Here is a 21,210-nt window from a genome sequence, read left to right as displayed (position 1 = left end):
CTTAAAAGTGAACTAAAGTTGGTGGAGACATTACATACTTTTGCATTGCTGGAGTCACACTTTTGCAGTCTGAGTTAATGATATCAATTTCTATTTTTGTTCAATCATTATGCATAGTTGAATTTTATACGATCCAATCCAATTCTGTAACTCTCTGTTTTTTCTTTTTCTTTTACCCAAAAAATTAGATAGACATTAAGTACCACCTCTTAACCAGGTGATCTCATACAGGAGGGGTATAAAATATGAATTATGAGCACAAAAATACCCTTTCGGGTGGGTGAAGTCTAATTTAACAGACTACTTTCCCTCAGTTTTTTTTAAGAAGACAGTACTCCGATCGAGTACTTTCCCTTAGGCCTTAGTATAGAGTACTAGCCAGGTGACAATTTTTTTTTCTATGTAAGTATTGTATAGATAAAGTAAATGGATACACTGATACAAGATTCAGTGGGGGTGGGAGTCCCCAATAATTATCCCAAACACTGTAAAAGCAGCACCGAAAATAAAAATAAAAAAGCAGATTATTAAGTCAAAAGTTTGACTCCAATCCAATTTTACAGGGAGTGCCACTTTAAAGCGGTTTTAACATAACCTGATAAACAATGATATTTCATCTTAAATAGTGATATTTCATGACCCTAAGAGGATGAAAAGAAAAAAAGAAATGTTCTTTCCTATCTTAAATTTTATTATTTTCAATCATACCTATTAATATAACATATTTTGATATATAGTTAACAAATACTATTGTTTAAAAATTTATCACATCAGTAATTATGATTTAAGATAATTATTATATATAAGATAAAAAGCAGCATTGTTCTATTGAAAAGAAACACACACCGAGACCAACTCACGGTCTCCTTCGTTAAATAACAGACCAATAGTACTTCATACCCATACAAATCTGTTCCATCTAGAACTTCACAGCCATTTAGTCAATAAACTCTTTATCATTTCCACATGGCACATGTAGGGCCTCCTAATAATTGACAGATAAAATGGAGCAATAACGATATCAAAATTTTAACCACAAAGAAAGGTGAAGATCACTGCATCATGTGTTTTCAATGAATGGTCTAATTAACCGGCAAACGCGTGGACAAGTTTGTTCAGGTCAAGTACTCCATTTTTCTGATACGATCAATATTCTCATATATATATATATATATATATATATATTAGATATATTTATGAGTTGTGCAAATACTGCACTCATTTTGAAAAAAAGCGGGATCTATTATTAAAAAATTATTTTTTCATGTGAATCATATATTTATTTATTTATTTAAAAGAAGCGTAGTACTTATGCACTTTATAATTACAAATATCATTAATTTCTATATATGATATTTGCAATTATAGTAATACGACTTATTATCTACCGTATATATTAATTTATTGTGTAAATTAATTAGTATCAATTAGCTAGTAGCATTGATTTATTGTATCTTTATTTTTTTAATCTCATTTATCTATAAATAGGGTTAGATGTTACCGGCCATATATTCAATAACAATTGAGGATAATAAAGACGTCTCTTTTTCTATTATGGAATCTCATTCACAAAGCAAACAATAGTTTATTATTATTGAGTAGTGTATATATATATATATATATATATATATATATCTATTGAACTTATAAAATGATTTTAATTAATTGGTCTAGCTATATATATTGACGTTGCCATCCACATCCCATTCCAAAAACTAAGTTATGTATAATTTAATTTGGTATAGCAATATATAATTATAATTTACTACTTGCGATTAAACTAAACCCATGCATTATACTTATATATACTTGGTCTTGTAACTTTGTTAAGTCTCCATCGCCATCTCATTCCTAATAAACATGAAAGGTACGTACTGTTTATAATGGATTAATAATATTGGCGTAGTTTGTCTTAATATTATATATATAGAGTCAAATAAATTAATAATTAATTAGCTAGTGTAAATATAATATGCATTATATATATAAGAATTTGTTATGCTCATAATTTTTGTCGGCAGATTAAAGAATTAGCTACCCTTTTTATTTAGTCTTGCATTGGAAGAAGTAGTCTAGCCATCGAAAAAATTTTATACTGGCAATTATAAATACCTAATTATTTTAATTGAGTAATGCTACATACAGTCGTGAGTGCGTAAGTGTCATGCAGTCATTTTGAAAAATAGTGAGATTCACTATTAAAAAAATAATTTTTTTCATATGGACTTTGTATTTATTCACTTTTTTCAAAGTGATTGTGTAGCGCTTGCACACTCACGACTGCAACTATCATTTCTCATTCTAATTAAATTAAAACGTACTAATTCAGGTCTTATGAATTCTTTGAATTAAAACAGCGTATTCTTTATATAATATATTCTTCCTTACTTACCAAAATAAGAAAATAGGAATAAAATACCTAAAACAATTAATATATCGACCCACCACCCACGAACCAATCTAATAATTAATTAATGGACGAATATCTGTTACATTACAAACTAAATTTGTATTGGGGCTAGATGATCAGACTGTATATATATAATATTCATCATGTTATACTAATCCTGATCAAAACGATCGAGATGCATGCAGGTCGTAGCAGTGGGCCTCAGAAATCCATAAAACATCCTTAATTAATTTAGTCTTCCTTGAATGTATTTGTCTTATTTGTTTCATTTAAACAAATAGCATCACAAAAAAAAAAAAAAAGTTTTATAATGAATTAATAATCTGACCGATCATCATGTATATATGATGATAACCAAACTTCATATAATTTTGGCAGTGGGGATTCCACTGGGCAATAATTCTTCTGATCATCATAATTCTTGGGAGTTGATTGATCACCAAACTGTCCTTCACTGAGCAATGCACGACTGTTGGGTGCTATCTCTTGGATTGGAAGACGATCGATCGAGCATTTATACTCCGTGCTAGCTAGCAGCTTCTGTCTGCATTTGCAATGATGGCTTCCGAGAAACAACACTACATGGAACCAACTTCTCAAAAGGGAACAAAGAGCACACAAACATGCAGCATGGAATTTCCTAATGATTGGTAGAAGAAAAACCAAGGACTATATATCAAGAAATCCAAAATATTAATTAATTGTAGCAAACAGATTAATTTGCATTTCGGCCAACTAATTGACAAGAAAAAGTAATAATAATAATAGTAATACAGAGCTAGCTAGCTAACATTAACGTACGTACGTGTATATATATGCTCGCTGTGTTAACAACTTAATTCTAATACGCATGCTTTGATCAGTAGTACTCGGACAAACCCAAAACCATCCCACCAACTAAACCAGTTGCAATGATTGATTTCCTTTAATTTGAACAAGCTGCTCATAATCCCAAGCAGGTAAGATTTAGATTTGCTAGCTTTATAAGGAATAAAAGACTGAGCTTGATCTAGCTGATGATCATGATCATGAAGCCGAGCTTGAAGCAAAATCATACCAGTGAACTAACTTGCATGGTAGAAGATACATCAGATTTTGGCCAGGGCAGCTATGACATGATCAAGGGACCCGCGGAGAGCTATGCATGGTTGGGCTAGCTATGTAGAGGAAAGGCCTAAACAATCGGTCATGGTGTTGGGAAAGAGATTATAGTGTGTTTATAAACAATCATATTGGAGTGGGGAAAAAGGTAAAAGGCATGCCCTAGATTTTGCGGAAAGCACATTTTGGTATTTGAATACAGAATTATTATAAGACATTTTCATGTATGGGTATATTAGTAGTATAAAAAAAGGGAAAAAGTATGGGGGAATTTTGGCAGAGTTTGGAGAGGGATTAGGGGGCAAGGAATGTGAGTGGGTTGTGGTTGAGGTGATGGTGGGTTTGATGATGATGATGCACGCCGGCAGCTTTACTACTCATGTCTATCTCTCTCTCTCTCTCCCAAAACCCAGTTGGCACGCCTGCTTCCACTCACCAAAAACTACTCTCTCTCTCTCTCTGCCAAAGAATGGAAAGCTAATCCACTAACCCATTTGGTGATCTCGACCTTGTTAACTTTTTCATACTTTTTTCTATCCTTTGTCAGACAATTATAATTCTATAACATCCAGCCAGTCCATGCCACTTTCCAAGTTTTAACAGATTAAAGCGCCCCTATTGCACTCGATCCCCCTCTCCTAGAATTTTTTTAAATATTACCCATAAAGAATAACCTAAGCTAGAAAAGAAACCAACCCCACCCTCTCATTCCTCATCGATTACACCAAAAGATCTAAAGCAAAATCCAACCCACTTAGATTACCCCGTAATTATGTTTTGAAGTTAAACCTGGCTAAATTCCAACTCCAAGAACCCTCCTTTAATCTCTCTCTCTCTCTCTCAATTCCCACATCTAGCTAGCTGTTAAAAACTCAAACTCTCCCATTTATCTCCAGCTTCCACCCAAAAGACCAAACAGACTTACAGTTAATTGATGTGGGTCTCTTCTGTGGGTTGGTTAAATGGATACCTTGTTTAGGCTAGTCAATCTTCAATCTGATCAATCTTACAACTCTAGTAGAACGTCAAGCAGCTCTCGATCCTCCAGACAAAACCATCACTACCAGCAAGAAGACGAAGAATGCTTCAACCTTTTCATGGACGAAGAAGACTTCTCCTCGTCTTCTTCTAAGCACTACTATCCCTATCAGCCCCACCCTAATTCCTCCACCACCACTCCCCCTACTGCCACCCCCACTACCACCACCACAAACATAAGGACCCCCACCGAATTTTCCTTCTCACCCGCCCGTGATTTTAACTTCGAATTCTCTGGAAAGTGGGCACACGAAATACTCCTCGAAACCGCACGAGCCATCGCGGAGAAGAACAGCACCCGTGTCCAGCACCTTGTGTGGATGCTCAACGAGCTCAGCTCACCTTATGGTGATACCGATCAAAAGCTCGCTGCCCATTTTCTCCAAGCCTTGTTTAGCCGCATGACGGACTCCGGTGACCGATGTTACCGCACTCTAGCTTCCGCATCAGAGAAAACTTGCTCCTTCGAGTCAACCAGAAAAATGGTCTTGAAATTTCAAGAGGTGAGCCCCTGGACTACGTTCGGACATGTTGCGTGTAATGGTGCAATCATGGAAGCCTTTGAAGGTGAGCCAAAGTTACATATAGTTGATTTCAGCAACACATACTGTACGCAGTGGCCTACTTTGCTTGAAGCCCTAGCAACCCGCAGTGATGAAACTCCACATCTCCGGCTCACCACCGTGGTCGCCACCAAATCCAGTGGTAGTACTGGAGGTGTGGCCGCAGTGCACAAGGTAATGAAAGAGATCGGTAGCAGAATGGAAAAGTTTGCTAGGCTTATGGGTGTGCCTTTCAAATTCAATGTCATCCATCATGGTGGTGATCTTTCAGACTTAAACATAGAGAAGTTAGACCTCAAAGATGACGAAGCCCTAGCTATCAACTGTGTCGGCACCTTACATTCAATCACGCCCGTCCGTAACCGCCGAGATTATCTGATATCGGCTTTCCGAAGATTGCAGCCGAGGATAGTCACCGTGGTTGAAGAAGAAGCTGATCTTGACGTTGGCGTTGATGGGCTCGAGTTTGTGAAAGGCTTTGAAGAATGTTTGAGATGGTTTAGGGTTTACTTTGAGGCTTTGGACGAGAGCTTCCCGCGGACCAGCAACGAGCGCTTGATGCTCGAGCGCGAGGCTGGGCGCGCCATCGTTGACCTGGTGGCGTGTCCACCTTCCGAATCGGTAGAGCGGCGCGAGTCAGCGGTGTGCTGGTCTCGGCGCTTGCATGCGTGTGGGTTCGGCCCGGTTTCGTACAGTGACGAGGTGTGTGATGATGTACGCGCCTTGTTGAGGAGGTACAAGGAGGGTTGGTCGATGACACAGTGCTCGGATGTTGCCGGAATATTCTTGTCGTGGAAGGATCAACCTGTGGTGTGGGCCAGTTCATGGAGGCCTTAACAATGGCGGGACGGAGTTTCGCACGCTTGGGATTGATCCACACGTGTAAGTTTTATTTATTTTCCTTTTTTTTTTTTTTTTTTGGGCGTGCATGGGGTGAAGTTTAATTATTGTGGGTGTGGGGTTGGAAGAAATTAAGGAAAAAAAGAGAAGGGATTTTCTTGATTTGAATATAAATGAAGTAAATTTATTTTCATATTAATTAGTAGTACTGATCATCAATATCATGTTTTAACCAGCAGTACTAGTCCTAGCTAGATTGTGATGTTGATCTGTAGGTACTTTGATTCTGGCTTTGCCTTTGATTATGATATCTCTGGAATTTTGTAGAGTTTTCTTTGTTCTTTTTCTTTTTGTGGGAAGGAAAATCGTTTTATCTTAAAAGTCCACGCTTAGATTGATTGAACTGGTCATCAAAGTATATATTTAATTATATATATGATCGTGTATATATATATATATATATATACAGAAAATATATATATATATAAATTAAGAAAATATTTTTCAAAAATAAATTTACAAACAAGTTTTATTAGAGATGGCCTGCACAGTACTTGTCTCCATCATTAGCCTACAATCAAAGAACTGAATTAAGAACCCCATGTTTAATCACTTAAAAGCACTTTTTTTTTTTTTTTTTTATCTTAATTGAGATGGTCCAGTCCTTGCATGCATGCCATAATAAACTCAAAAAATACAAACACGGGTCCAAAACTGCAATGGGGGTTGGTATTTGGTGTATTAGGTTGATGATCATACCAGCTCGATCAACGAATTATTAAGAGCTAAAAAAAAGGATTTTTTAAGTTTCAACTCCTTAAACTAATAATTAGACAAGTAAAAAGTTGTTATCTAATCTGGGACATGGAATCTTAGGACGGCCATGGAGTTGGGCTGTGTTCGGAGAATCTCATAAAAAAGCTGTTTGGTCAATAGTGGCACATGGTCGAGGCCGGAGCTGGGTTTTAGTGGCAAGCAGACAGTAGCAGTACTACTGTTGACACGGTCTGTCTGTCAAGCTTCTCCATTTTTTTTAAGCCCTATCATCTTTCAATGGAAGAAAGCTAAGCTTTAAGACCCCATCCATGGCCCCCACCATGCACCAGTACCAGAGAAGCTCTTTCATGGTGGTCTACTAACGTAAAAGAATTGGCCCACGGAAGCAGGCCGGAGAAAAGGAAAAGGTTTATAAAGAAGAGACACAATGAGAGGAGAGAGAGAGAGAGTGGGAACTTCTTTTCAGGGTTTGAACATGTAAAAATCGTTTTGACGAGACTTGCCCCCCCTCCAGTACTACGTTAACATTGATTACCTCTTTCCACACCTCTATATATCTTTTCATCTTATTTATTTTATGGTTGTTTTCACGTGGGTTAAGGTAAAGGGGACCTGTCTATTGGGCCTTTCTAACTTCATTTGCTTTCAGCTTTGATTTTCCTTTTATCAAATTGATCACAGACAGGAACCAGCTATTTTTAAAAGTTTAATGGCATGGGACCAAGCAGCTGGTGATCGATCTAGCTAGTGCAAACCGCGTACGCCCACACGTTGAAATTAACTGTATTAATAATATATAGTTTCGGGGGCCAACTCTAAAATTAAAGTATTTGGACGAAAATAATTATTTACGATAAGAATATCTATATCTATATAAATATAATAATATATATAATAAAAATAATGATAAGGTTATTTTCTTCTTATTACCCATTTATTATTATTTTTATATTTAATTTTTTTTTAATTTTTAATTTTACATAATGGTTAAAGAAGTGACTATTAGTAAAATTATATATATATTTTTTAATTTTTTCTTAATGATTAAGAATATTAAAAAAATACTTAAAATAAAATGACAAAAATAAAAAATAAAAAATAAAAAATTTTAAATATACTATAAATAATAAATAAATAGTAACTCTATCACTCCCCTGTATATAAATGGTTCATAGTCACCGTTGGCATATAAAGCAAATTGCCTTTCCTGATGATCAGCAGCAATGATTTTATTTTGCCTATTAATAATATGGTTATAATTAATTAATGACTGCAAATTTCTGCAACCACAAAAAAAGAGAGCTAGAAACTTCCCAAATACATGCATAATCCATGCTTTGACGGGGCCCAATATGATTTGGGAAATTAGGTATCTACTGGCTGTACACGACATTGCCCAAAAAATTTGTCTTTGCAATGCAAAGCATTTGGAAATGGGAGGTTATGACAAACATATTTGAATATGTACAAGTCCACTACATACTCTTTTAGCCTTAAAATTGAATAGAATAGAGACTCATGTTCATTTACATGTCAAGCCATGATACAAAAGATTGAAATAATACTAATACTTGGTTATCTTTTACTAAAAAAAAATTCAATTAAATGGCTAATTCATATGAGAAACGTGAAACTAATATTAACAGTACAGTACCTGGACAGAGGGACGTGTAACTTCACATAAGGAGTGTTAAAAACTGAACATTTCGTATCTGAATCCTCCTCATGGCTTAGCTTGTAATAAGCAAATCCCAGGAATAACGATCAAAACCAATAAATGAATGACCATAGAGCCATCAAATATGATACGCACACCATGTAAGAAACCTACGTCACTTAAACCCACTCCACCCTCGTGGGAGTCTCCAGATTCTATGCCAGTATATTGACTCTTGACCACAATGGGAATCCAAAATTTTAGTCAAGTGGGCCGGGTGATCAGCTGATCCACCAACCATCAAAGGAAACCACACATATCTTGAGTCCCTCAAGTCAGCTGGATTCCACTGATCTACCATGAAAACAAACCAACCTGGAAATCCCGGCAGAGGAATTACAAATGTGCTTTGAGTAAAAAAAGTGGTAAGCTTAAACATTTTGCTCCATCCAATGCACGGGTTTCCCATTGATTCCCATGGTCCCATGATTGACTTAGCTGCATGGGCCAGCGCCTCGTTAGGGGCCTAGCCAGTGCAGCCTAATGTGATCATGTAATAGGTTCCCTGGTGCTTGAATAATGCTGGGGCTTCTCTGTGTTGTCCCATAAGAATTCTTCTCATACCACCGAATATATCCGGATAATTTTCGATAAGTGGTCCAATATGAAGCTCACTATTGTCTTCAGAGGAATATATCAGATACGCTAAACCATCATCATCTTTGAAGACTGTCATGTCCCTTCTTTCAAATCCATGAGGCATTTGGCTGACCAGTGGGGTAATCACTAATGGCAACACCAACGAAAGCTTTGGTGTAATTGGCATCGTCAATGTGCATCCACATTACATACTTTCCCGTTTTCTCATTGTAAATTACTTTTGGCCTCTCAAGAACATTGGATTTGTGGAGATCATGGATTTCATTTGTTTCTTCTGCTGCCAGAACAATGCCCTCGTTTTTCGATGTCTACAATTCCTTAGAAGAATAGCAACTGAATCCTATGATGTCAACCTGAACCATTAGAAAGGATTCACAATTAAATATGTGATGCAGTTGTGTTGAAACATTTAAACTACATATCTGATGTAAATACTGAAGATGGGGAAGATTACAGCATAGCACGAATCAATGAAAATTCAGTAGCATCAGCAATGCAGGTACATAATTTTACATGATTAGGAAAACTCAGAAGCAAAATAACCTATGACCAGTGTTGGTCAAGAAAAGTGATATATTTGCCATCATGTGGTCGAAACCAAAACAGTCTAAGATAGTGTGGGTGTTCCATTTCACCACAATATTTTGTTTTTTCCTTTTTTTAATGTTATCATGAATTTACATTTTTTCCTTGTCCCACAATAAAAAAAAAAATATTATGTTCTCTCAACACTTCATAATAGAAAATCCGAGGGGGACAACCTCAATAAAATACGACCTACAGGCAATATCAATTGCAGTTAGGACAACCATACCATACTTACTAAGTTTCACTTATGCAGTCTCAATCGCTACAATTTCCACAAATTCATAACATGTTATTCAAACAATGTTTTTCATTTTGAAATTTGATTATCAGGATCATTTAGTACAAGAGTTAGGTGTTTAAAGAGCAATTGCAATTTTTACACTTAGTGAAACTTTCATACAAATGATGATGCATGTCAATTTATACACTGGATCCCACTTTCAGTTTAGGAAACATCAAGTTTATTCTACAAAGTTGCAATTGCCACCCAAATGATATTGAGTTTTAGATCCCTCCTTTTTGGTAGAATAACATGCATCCTTTTATAGATGATTTCATCCCTAATCATCACTGTCAAACTGTAATCCTTTTTTTTCCCTAATAAACAATCACCATAACATAGTTTTGCTCCACCCTGCAATGAAGAATATTTCTTTTCTTGCAACATTTTTATTTTTTACCATGAAGCCTTAGTTGTGCAGATATCCATCCTATCATTGAATCGAATCTATTTGAAACTTTGCATGCAATTAGCATTAATATATGCCCCCTACTTGAAGCTAATGCAAAACGTGGCCCTAATATTTCTGATCATAGAAGTAATCTCAATTTAGAGCTATAACTACAATTTAACAAAGTGCTTTGAAAAAAATTAACAAATAAATGCATTCAAGCAAGGCCAGAATTATGGACAGGACAAAAGTCTGCACAAGAAAATGTATGGTGGTTCTTCCATTTTCACACAGATCCAGGAAAGATGGAGAAAACAAACATCCACAACCATGCTAGAGACTATCGTCCAGCTTTGGCATTTCCCTAGTCATGTAAGTGCCAATATTCCATGTGTGAAGTCACCCATAATAACCCTGTTTGTTCATAAGAATGAATGTTTCACAGATTCCTATCTCTAGGTTCGTGGCCACAAAGAACCACTTAATTTGAAGATAGAGACAACAACAATATACTCAAAGTTTGTCTGTGTCAGACTTAGTGGTGGCAGGAAAAATTGAAGTGATCCCATCATAGAATAAAACACAAAAAGGATTTCTGATTTATTACTAGTGACATTTCTATAAAGACATTTTTCTCCACTATTTCTCTAAATATTAGTTACTTTTATGTTTATAAAATGAAAAAACAGGACATGACACAAAGAACTAAGCTAAAGGACAGAATAGGGTATACAAAGTAATCATTACAACACAACGCACAAGAAAGAGACAAAGGAAGATATATCTTGGTAAACCTATCTTAGCAACTACATCTACCTCCTAGTTAACTAGCATTCATTCATCTGAAGGTAACCTCGGTTTCTACATAATTCTCAAGATTCATTCGGCAACATGTCAATATATTGAATCATCTCCGGTGCAGTTTTCCACCTAAACTTAAGTAGACCGCCGCGTCTCTGTACCCTTTGGCTCTTTGCCTGCCGAGACCACCAAAAAGGTACAATTCTTCTATCGAATATACCAACCCATATCAAAGGACATGGAGAAATTGTGGATGAAAATACCACTAATATTTCAAAATATGCCACTACCAATGGGACTAAGATTTCCTAGGGTGCAACCGTTACGTTTAGGTTAATTTTGTAAGGCATGTAGGGGAAAACATTATAACTCACACCAACGTAGAAACTAAATCTTGAAGTTTAGGCTATATTGGAATTTGGAACCAAAAGAAAGGGTTTAGAGCTGATATTAAGCCGCTTGAGGATAACTGACCATTTTAAATCATATTTTAGATGGTATAGATGACTGTAGGCCTCCAGCCTTAAGCAAGACACGCATACGAAATAAACATTGATAAGTAGCAGTGCTACATATATAATCAAAATGTGTGATAAGCATACAGATAACATCGAATATATCAACAACAATGATCGCATCCCTTGCACCTCAAGGCCTGAAATTATACAATCAAACTCCATTTGAACATAAGACTATGAACTGAAAATTGAATGACTTACGCGTGCCACACTTTTTTTTGTGAGAATGGTAGGTGGGCCCATCTTTATATTCTCTGTACCAAGAGTATGCATGTTCTTGATCTTTGATCATATAGAACACCTCCTCCATGGACTTGAATTGGATTTCCATCAGGGTCCAACCAGATTCTCCCTAGATAATAGTAAGGAGAATGATTTACACACATCGCTAATAGTAATAGCTATCATTCCCCGACATCCTTCATTGGATTTATAATAGCTTTCCAATCAGGAAAAAATATATTTCTAAGTTGGGAATTCTCATCGAGAAATTCATCAATTCTTGTGGTTGTCCGCTTCGGTCTTCTTTCTGCCGCACGTGGAGATCTCTTTCCCCTGGGTGGGGGGATCTGAATATTTTGTTCTTCCACCTCTGCAAGTGCACGGAATTGTGGGTGTTGTTCTTCGTGTAAGGGGATTTCTCATAAGCCCATTGGGCGCTTAGCATAGAGGTAATGGGCTTCGTCTTGATGCCTGGCCCTAAGATCCAAACTTGCCTATAGAGTAAGACGTTTGTAAAGGAAGGTAAACAATGATGGTTGATGAGACAGCTAAACCTGACGCCGTTCAGCCGCACCCCGCTCATGGGGACTTGTATAGGGCAGAGCGGGAAAGACGGAGGACCTTTGATCTTCTAATAAGAAAATATCGACAGACTACTAAAGATACTAGCTGAGTAAGACAAATCAGGGAGCCACGCCGCATTAATGACACCACCACCCGAGCTACACACCACAATAATGACGTTGTCGTAGAGGCACGCCTCATTAAAGGATTACGACAAAAGAAACAGTAAAAAAGACATGGACTCCATAGGGGCAGACACAATCTATCTCCCCCCATCTTAAGGTATAAATAGCAGTTTTCAGATACTAAAAAGCTCTTAGATCTCTAGACTCTCATTATTTACAAACTTTTAAAATACTCTACTAACTTTAGCATCGGAGACTCTCCGACCCCAAGACCACGCTCTCCCAGTTTCTTTTTTCTCTATTTTTCACAGGCCTAGTTCTAAAGACCTGAGTTGCTGGAACCTGACTCAAAGGCGTACGAAACATGACGTTAACACTTTGATTTCTCATCAGTGGCACTATGAAGGAGGGGGGAGCGGAGGGTTGTGGCGCTGCATGTGAGAGATGAGAGAAATTTTGAAGAAAGAAAAATAAGAGGGAAGAAGAAGAGTGAGGGAAGTTTTTTTTTAATAAACGTTAGAATCAAAATGATGCCGTTTCACTCATTTAAGTGAAACGACGTCGTTTTCTATATGTATGACATATATATATATATAATCGGCCGATCAAGTAGTTTGAAATAAGTTCAAACCGGAACCAAATCGGCCGATGTTGATTTTCCTATTTTATTGCCGCCATCCAACCGGTTACCTGCCAGTTTTAGCCGATTTCGGACTCTAGCAGCCAGTTTGCATCATTGACGGCCAGTGTGGTCGGTTTTTATACAACCCTAACTACAACAAACCTTTTGCATCCAAGCATTTTCGCTGAGATATATATAGTTTTCATCGCAGAAAGTCAATTTTAACTTTTTGCGAGGTGCTATACGATTTAAAAAATGATACACCTACTACTTATTAACAATTTGTTTGTAACAACTATGAATGAAAAATATATATACAATTTGTTTGTAACAACTATGAATTAAAATAATATATTTTTTAAAATTTGCAGAAATAATAATTATCGGAAAAATTAAAATAATATATTAAGTGTTAAAGAACATGTTAAAGTGGCATTTTGGCACAATGTTTTAGAATTTTTGGGTCATTTTGTCCATAAACACAGGTCTGATCTGATGAGATGATAATCAGATGATAATATTAATTCTAAAATAGTTGTTCGTTTCTTTTGTTGATGAGATAAAAGTTGAAAGTTAAATAAAATATTGTTAAAAATATTTTTTAATATTATTTTTATTTTGAAATTTAAAAAAATAAATTGTTTATTTTATATGAAAATTTAAAAAAATTTTAATAATTAGATAAGATGTGATGAGAATAGTTGTGAATACATTATATCATTCTCTATTATATAAGTAGCTATAAAACGGCTGAAACGGAAATTCGCGTTTTCCGTTTACTCTCTATTAAATAGCCGTTAACTTTCTACAACAAAGCCTTGAAGACCGAGATTCATAGACAGCAGTGAGAAAGCATAAAAATGGCGAAGATATATGCCATCAGCTCACAAGAAATCTCAAAATATCACAATCTGATGATGAAAAAGCATTCAGACACAAATCTGACAATCTGTAAAGAGAAAAAGCATGCAGGGAAAAAAGTATAAAAATGGTATAGACATAACCTGTAAGACATAAAAGATAAAAGTAATAAACTTAAAACATCTTAACAGTCAACCCATAAAGATCTGAAACTGTTAAAAGTGACTAAACGATAAAACAATCTCTGTTTTCAAGGCGCTGCTGTCAGATTTCTGCATGCAACCTGCATGCGTATGATACGTTTTCCCTTCTGCAGGTTGCATGTTCTGCAGGTTGCATGCGTATCAAACATGTAAAACATTGAAAAAGTTGTGAAAAAAAAACAATCAAGGTCTAAAAACATTATAGCAGAACACGGGAAAAAACAAAAAAAAAAAAATTTCATTTGTTCTATGAGTGCAGGTTGTAAAAAAAACAATCAAAATCTAAAAACATTATAACAAAACACAGAAAAAAAAAATTTCGTCTATGCATGCATGGTCTCAGGAGTTTTTTTCCATATTTGGTTTAGGAGTTTTTGAGTTTTTCTTTTCTGATGTCTGGGTTGGTTGGTTTTGCTGTTTTTAATATGTGAGATAGGTCACCTGGGAGGAGAGGGGATTGCCCTTTAAAAGATAATGGGTTTTGACAGGAGAAACCAAGCCACCAGACATTTATACAGCCTGATATTTTCATAGGTGAAACCAAACCACCTGATATTCCGAGATTGAGGATCAAACAATTGTTTAAGGTGTTCATCTTTGGCAGTGTTCAACCTTTTTTGTGTTTTTGACTTCTCATCTATTGTTTTCTCTCCTATTTTTTTCCTTTACTGGTTTTGATGTTTACTGTTGATTACTTTTCAGCTGCTTTCCCAGTTGTCTAAGGTGTTCTTGGCTGGAGCTGGAGATTTCTAAAGCTAGAACTTTGTGGCCTTTGATCATTGTGAGTGCATAGTTATTTAGTGTAGTGTTTTCTGATGGTGAAAGTAGTGCTTTTTCTGTTTCCTATTTCCTTTTCTTTGTTTACTGTGTCTCCAGATTTTTTTTTTTCCTTTTTTTTATCTGTTTCATCTTGACTTTGTTTTTTCTTTTTTAGTTTCAGATTAACACATATTTTCCCCAACTTGCCATTCTACTCAATTGATAAAACAAATATTAGTAAATGCCACTCTCAATCTACATTAAAACCAAAGTGCTAATCTGAAACTAAAAAAGAAGAAAAAAAGTTGAAAAACTCATAAGAACAGAAAATAGAACACATATTTTCCCCAATCTGTTTCATCTTGACTTTGTTTTTTCTTTTTTAGTTTCAGATTAACACATATTTTCCCCAACTTGCCATTCTACTCAATTGATAAAACAAATATTAGTAAATACCACTCTCAATCTACATTAAAACCAAAGTGCTAATCTGAAACTAAAAAAGAAGAAAAAAAGTTGAAAAACTCATAAGAACAGAAAATAGAACACATATTTTCCCCAACTATTCAACATCCAGCCGAAAGGTCAAATCTTATTCATAAACAAAATCTGAACTATTAAAAGAATCCAAACAATGGATCAAAGAATCCATTTAAAAACATAAAAAAAAAAATCTAATTTTAATACAAGAAAATATAATTTCGAAACCACAAAAAACCTAAAAAAATTAAAAAGAATGAGAAATACAGGGCAGATTGAATCATTTAGAAGCAATGTTTCGCGAACTGAAATCCATGACAGAGATAAAGTAGTGTCCAGTCAGTGCTCTTCAACACGATCAATACGGAAAAAATAAATGGAAAAGCAAGAATGGAGAAAGAAACAGTGAAAAAAGAATGGCAAAAAGGAAGAAAAAAACACAGCAAAATCCAAACAAAACAGGAGTGTATAGAAAGTACCTTTAGGATCCAAATCTTGCAGAAAGGAAAAAAATAGGAATCGTAAGAAGTATACCCAACGAAGAAAACCAATCAAGATATACCCAAGAATGAATCGAAGCTTTTCTTCGACGCTTCACCTTCGATGTTCCTCTTGCAACCCTCCCATCAGTCGATGTTCCTCTTGCAACCCTTCGAGAATTGAAAAATGCAGCCTTCAACTCTCCCATCAACCGTCCAATAATTCCTGAGAATCAAGAAATAACTGTTATTAGCAAGCTACAGCTGTTTGAAGACCCTATTTGGTTGCAGAGAATATCGGGAACACAGATAATAGAAACAAGAAATAGAAATGCCCGAGAACAAAGGAAATTAGAAAAATGTAATTTCTGTAAACACAGCAACAAGAAAAACTACAAAATAAAAATAAAAATAAAAACTTTACATCTGAAATAATCTAATATTCAGATTTGAAAAAGAGAAAAAAAAAAAAAAAAAAAAAACTCAGATCAGAAGAAGAAAAAAAAAAAAAAACTCCACCTTTCCCATGAAGAACAACCGTGTTCTTTGTTGGCTGACCTAGGCTGCATTTTTCTTCATTTTCTTTGAGACCAAACATGGGAAACGTATGTAGAGAGGAGATTTCAGAGACACGGTTCAACAATCGTGAGAACAGACGTCTAAAAATCCTAACAAGAAAAACTACAAAATAAAAATAAAAATAAAAACTTTAGATCTGAAATAATCCAACATTCAGATTTGAAGAAGAAAAAAAAAAAAAAAACTCAGATCAGAAGAAGAAAAAAAAAAAAAAACTCCACCTTTCCCATGAAGAACAACCGTGTTCTTCACGATAAGAAAGGGAAAAAAAAAACTATTCCAACTGATATGCATATTATACAGACAAAAAAAAAAAAAAAAAAGAACTATACCTAGATCCAAACCAAAAGATTATCGAGAAATAGAAAGGAGAGAACAAACAACCAAGAAGAGATTCAAATCATTAGATCTGAAATAATCTAACATTCAGATTTGAAGAAGAAAAAAAAAAAAAAACTCAGATCAGAAGAAGAAAAAAAAAAAAAAACTCCACCTTTCCCATGAAGAACAACCGTGTTCTTCACGCTAAGAAAGGAAAAAAAAAACTATTCCAACTGATATGCATATTATACAGACAAAAAAAAAAAAAAAAAAAAAAAAACTATACCTAGATCCAAACCAAAAGATTATCGAGAAATAGAAAGGAGAGAACAAACAACCAAGAAGAGATTCAAATCATTCGCTATCTGAACGAGTCCGATATGCAAGAGATCTACAAGAACTTCAAAATCAAGACAGATACATTTCGCAAGAGCCCAGATGTTTGGACTGAAACAAAAATGTAAACCCAGATCGGCGGATGAGGTAATTCCGGGAGAGGAGATTTGAGAGAGTGAGGCGACGCAGAGACGAGAGACTGAGGCGAGAGAGTTGAGGAATGGAGTGAAATGGGAAAGTGCGGCGCGGAGGGGGGGGGAAGAGAGAAAACGATAGGGTTTTCTCTATTTTTAGCAAAACGACCGCGTTTTGCACTTTATGATTTTGACACACGGGCTGGTCCCTTCCCACACAGACCTTCGGCCCAACAATAATAAAAACTCACCCAAATATTACACAACCTCCCAACATAGAAAGCCCAATCCGAAAAACCAAGATAATATATAAGAAAAAAATATTTTGATACAAAATACACAACAATTTTTACAATAGTAAAATAAAATAATGAAAATGATCTTAATATAGGATACACAACAGCTTTTCCAATAATAAAATAAAATAATGAAAACAATCTTAATAATAAAAAAAATTAAAATTAAATAGCCAATAATAATATAAAATATTATTAAAAAATTGAAATTTATATATTATTGTGATGCATGAGGCTCAATCTGAAAAATGAAAATAATGTATATAAGAATAAAATATTTTGATACAAAATACACAACAAGTTTTACAATAGTAAAATAAAATAATGAAAACGATCTTAATACAGGATACACAACAGCTTTTCTAATAATAAAATAAAATAATGAAAACAATCTTAATAATAAAAAATAAATAAATAGCCAATAATAATATAAAATATTATTAAAAAATTAAAATTTATATATTATTGTGATACAGGAGGCACAATCTGAAAAATGAAAATAATGTATAAGAAAACATCTTAATATTAGATACACAACAGCTTTTACAATAATAAAATAAAATAATGAAAGTGATCATTGTAATAATAAAAAAAATGAAATTAAAAATTCAATAATAATATAAAATATTATTAGAAAATTCAAATTTAGCTAATGTAATCTTTGCAATAGTAATATAAAGTAATGAAAACGATCTTAATAATAATAAAAAAAATAAAATTTAAGAGTCAATAATAATATAAAATATTATTAGAAAATTGAAATTTATATCATATATTATTGTGAAGCAGGAGGTCCAATTTGAAAAATGAAAATAATATATAACAAAATACCTTAATATAGGATACACAATAGCTTTTGCAATAATAAAATAAAATAATGAAAGTGATCATAGTAATAATAAAAAAAATGAAATTAAAGAACCAATAATAATATAAAATATTATTAAAAAATTGAAGTTTATATTATTGTGACAAAACAGGATAAGTGTAGAAAAAATTATCTTGTCTTCATTGAGTTTAGGATTAATGAAAAAGTTTTGAATAAAATACTAGAAACAAAATTGAAAAGTGGTTTTAATTTTTTGGCATCATTCCAAAATGTTTGCAAAATACATATTTGGACAATCTTCTTATGCTTATATGTGTGTGTATACAATACAATCAAAACTTACAATGTTTTTCCTATCTACACAGGAATTATCCTCCTTATCAAGAGATCTAACTATATAAAAGACTCTCCACTGTTGGTTTTGAGAACTGTAAGTCCTTTTTTTACATATTTTAGTGTGTACTTACTAATAGAAAATTAATTTTGAGAAATATTTTATTTTATGAATTTCGATGTGTGATATCAATCTATGCTTTTTATAGATTCTCTATTCATGGTATTTTCTTTATTTTATGTGTTATTTTGTTTATATAATTTAAAATACACCATGTAGATGTGTATTTTGCATTAAGCAGTTGTTAATTATTCATTTAGTCTTGGTTGTGTGGAACAGTATCCAACGTTTGGAAGAATTGTTCGCATCATTAACATAATGAAAAGTGGTAAGATTGTATTAATCAGTTATGTAGCATTTGTTTTTAAATAGAAGTATTAATTTTGTAAGAGTTAAGCTTGAAAACGATTTTTTGAAGATCATGGAAAACAACCAGCAAGGAAAATCTCGTATAAAGACTTACCAGAAGAGAAAAAGGAAGAACTCCGTAGAAAACAAAGAGAAAGATATGCTAAAAAAAAAGCGTCTAGAAGCAATTCCATCCAGTTAAACGATTCAGCTTCATTTAGGAGTGATCAAATGATTACGTTAATTGATGAACCTTCAAATGATGATGTTGAACATATAGACATCATTCAGGATTTTACTGTTCTGCAAAAAGTGTTAAAGAGACAACGAAATTTCCGCGTTGATGATGTTGACATCAATGAATTGGGTTCATCTCATGAAGTATGTGTTCCTCCTGGCGTCAATGTCTGTGTGGTTGATTCAGAGGCGACTTCATCATTAAACAATGTGACGAATCGTTCTGATTGTCCGAGCAATTCAAGAAACACATACATCGATGAAACAACTGTCTTAAATCAGCTCTTAATTCAACAGGTTTTCTTGAATTTATTTTTCTATCTTTCTTATTCAAGCAGCGTTATATTCCTTTCCATTGAAATTTGGGAACATCCTATTCAAATAGGTCCCATATGTTGTTCGGGAAGAGTCAAGTCTTGAAACAAGTATACCGCCACCTCGTAGGGGTAAGGAACAAGTATAATTATATTATTCATTCTTTTGATTCCAATGTCAACTCTTGGTATTCTTCCAATAGTGTCCTTAGTCTAATCATTCAAAGAATTTGATGAGTTTATGCCTATTGTCTTGTGTTCATTTTGAACTTAATAGGTGGGGGGCATCACCGTTCTGCTGGACTTAGACAATTATTGCAAGTTGTGCCATTCGAAGCATATTCTTTGCCATGTATGCCTTGTTGCAGACATTGTAAAGCAAAGCGATTCTATCATGAAACAAACGGATTTTGTTGTGCTGATGGAACAATTTCTTTGGTCACAAATGATGTCCCTGATCAATTATATGATCTTTTTACCTCTAACACAGATGAAAGTGCGCATTTTAAGACCTATGTTCGGACTTATAATAACAAGTTCGCGTTTACATCTTTTGGAGTTAAATTCGATAGAGATCTTTGCAGACGGAATAGAGGGATTTATACCTTCCGAACTCAAGGACAGATCTATCACTATATCAATGATTTAGTCCCATTAAATGGTCGTCCTTCTTATCTTCAATTGTATTTTTATGATACTGAGCATGAATTGGAAAATCGCATTTCTGATTCAGATAGAATGAATCCATCAATTATAGCTCAACTCATCGATATTCTTCGCATCAATCCATATTCTATGTTTTTTCGATGTCTTGGTGATTTGCCAAATTTGGAAAATCAAGTAATCCATATAAGATCAGATGCTGGCCTAGATCAGCGTGTATTCAATGCTCCGACATCATCACAAGTTGCAGCAATATGGGTTGAAAATGAAGATGCAGATCAGTTAGGAGGACGGAACATTTCTGTCTTTAGTCATTCTGGTGGAAGTCATATAGTTCAGTATTATTTTGGCTGCTATGATCCACTTCAGTATCCGCTGTTGTTTCCTTTTGGAGATACTGGTTGGCATCAAGGCATTCGAAGGGTGAATAGAGAAAGAACATTAATGTGTAATGAAACAACTCAATCAATAGATCCTCACCAATCGATATCAGCAGAAGAATTACTTACAAGAGAACAACGAGGTGAGAGTGTAATCTTAATCTTCCCATTTTGTAATCAGTTTGTAGATGTCCAATTTTGTAATATTTCATTCTCCTTCAACTTTTGTAGCGTTGAACAGAAAAATGAAGGATCCAATTGTTTCGTGCCGTGAATATTATTGCTACAAATTACAAATCAGAGAAAATGTCAGATCAATTTTGTTGCTGTCAGGTCGTCTATTGCAACAATTTGTTGTTGATATGTATGTTAAGATCGAGACGTCAAGATTAGATTATTTTCGTAGCAAACAACAACATATTCGATCTGAGTTATATCAA

The 21,210-nt window shown here is 34.4% G+C and overlaps 1 protein-coding gene and 1 pseudogene across 1 annotated transcript; one reads left to right on the top strand and one right to left on the bottom strand.

Moving 5' to 3' along the window:
* Positions 1-4,133: 4,133 nt before the first annotated feature.
* LOC121238837 (protein SHORT-ROOT-like) lies at positions 4,134-6,280 on the top strand. Its single transcript, XM_041135892.1, has one exon. It carries the CDS (start codon positions 4,474-4,476, stop codon positions 5,947-5,949), a length of 1,476 nt encoding a protein of 491 aa, XP_040991826.1. The 5' UTR covers positions 4,134-4,473; the 3' UTR covers positions 5,950-6,280.
* Positions 6,281-8,561: 2,281 nt separating this feature from the next.
* LOC121267875 lies at positions 8,562-16,537 on the bottom strand (annotated as a pseudogene).
* Positions 16,538-21,210: the final 4,673 nt, after the last annotated feature.

This window comes from Juglans microcarpa x Juglans regia, chromosome 1D (assembly GCF_004785595.1).
Source record: "Juglans microcarpa x Juglans regia isolate MS1-56 chromosome 1D, Jm3101_v1.0, whole genome shotgun sequence".
Taxonomy (NCBI): Eukaryota; Viridiplantae; Streptophyta; class Magnoliopsida; order Fagales; family Juglandaceae; genus Juglans; species Juglans microcarpa x Juglans regia.
Note: the sequence above shows the minus strand (reverse complement) of the source record. Positions and strands in the feature narration are given on the sequence as shown.

Coding starts and splice junctions, on each gene's coding strand:
- LOC121238837 (XM_041135892.1), top strand. CDS start 4,474: ATGGATACCTTGTTTAGGCTAGTCAATCTTCAATCTGATCAATCTTAC.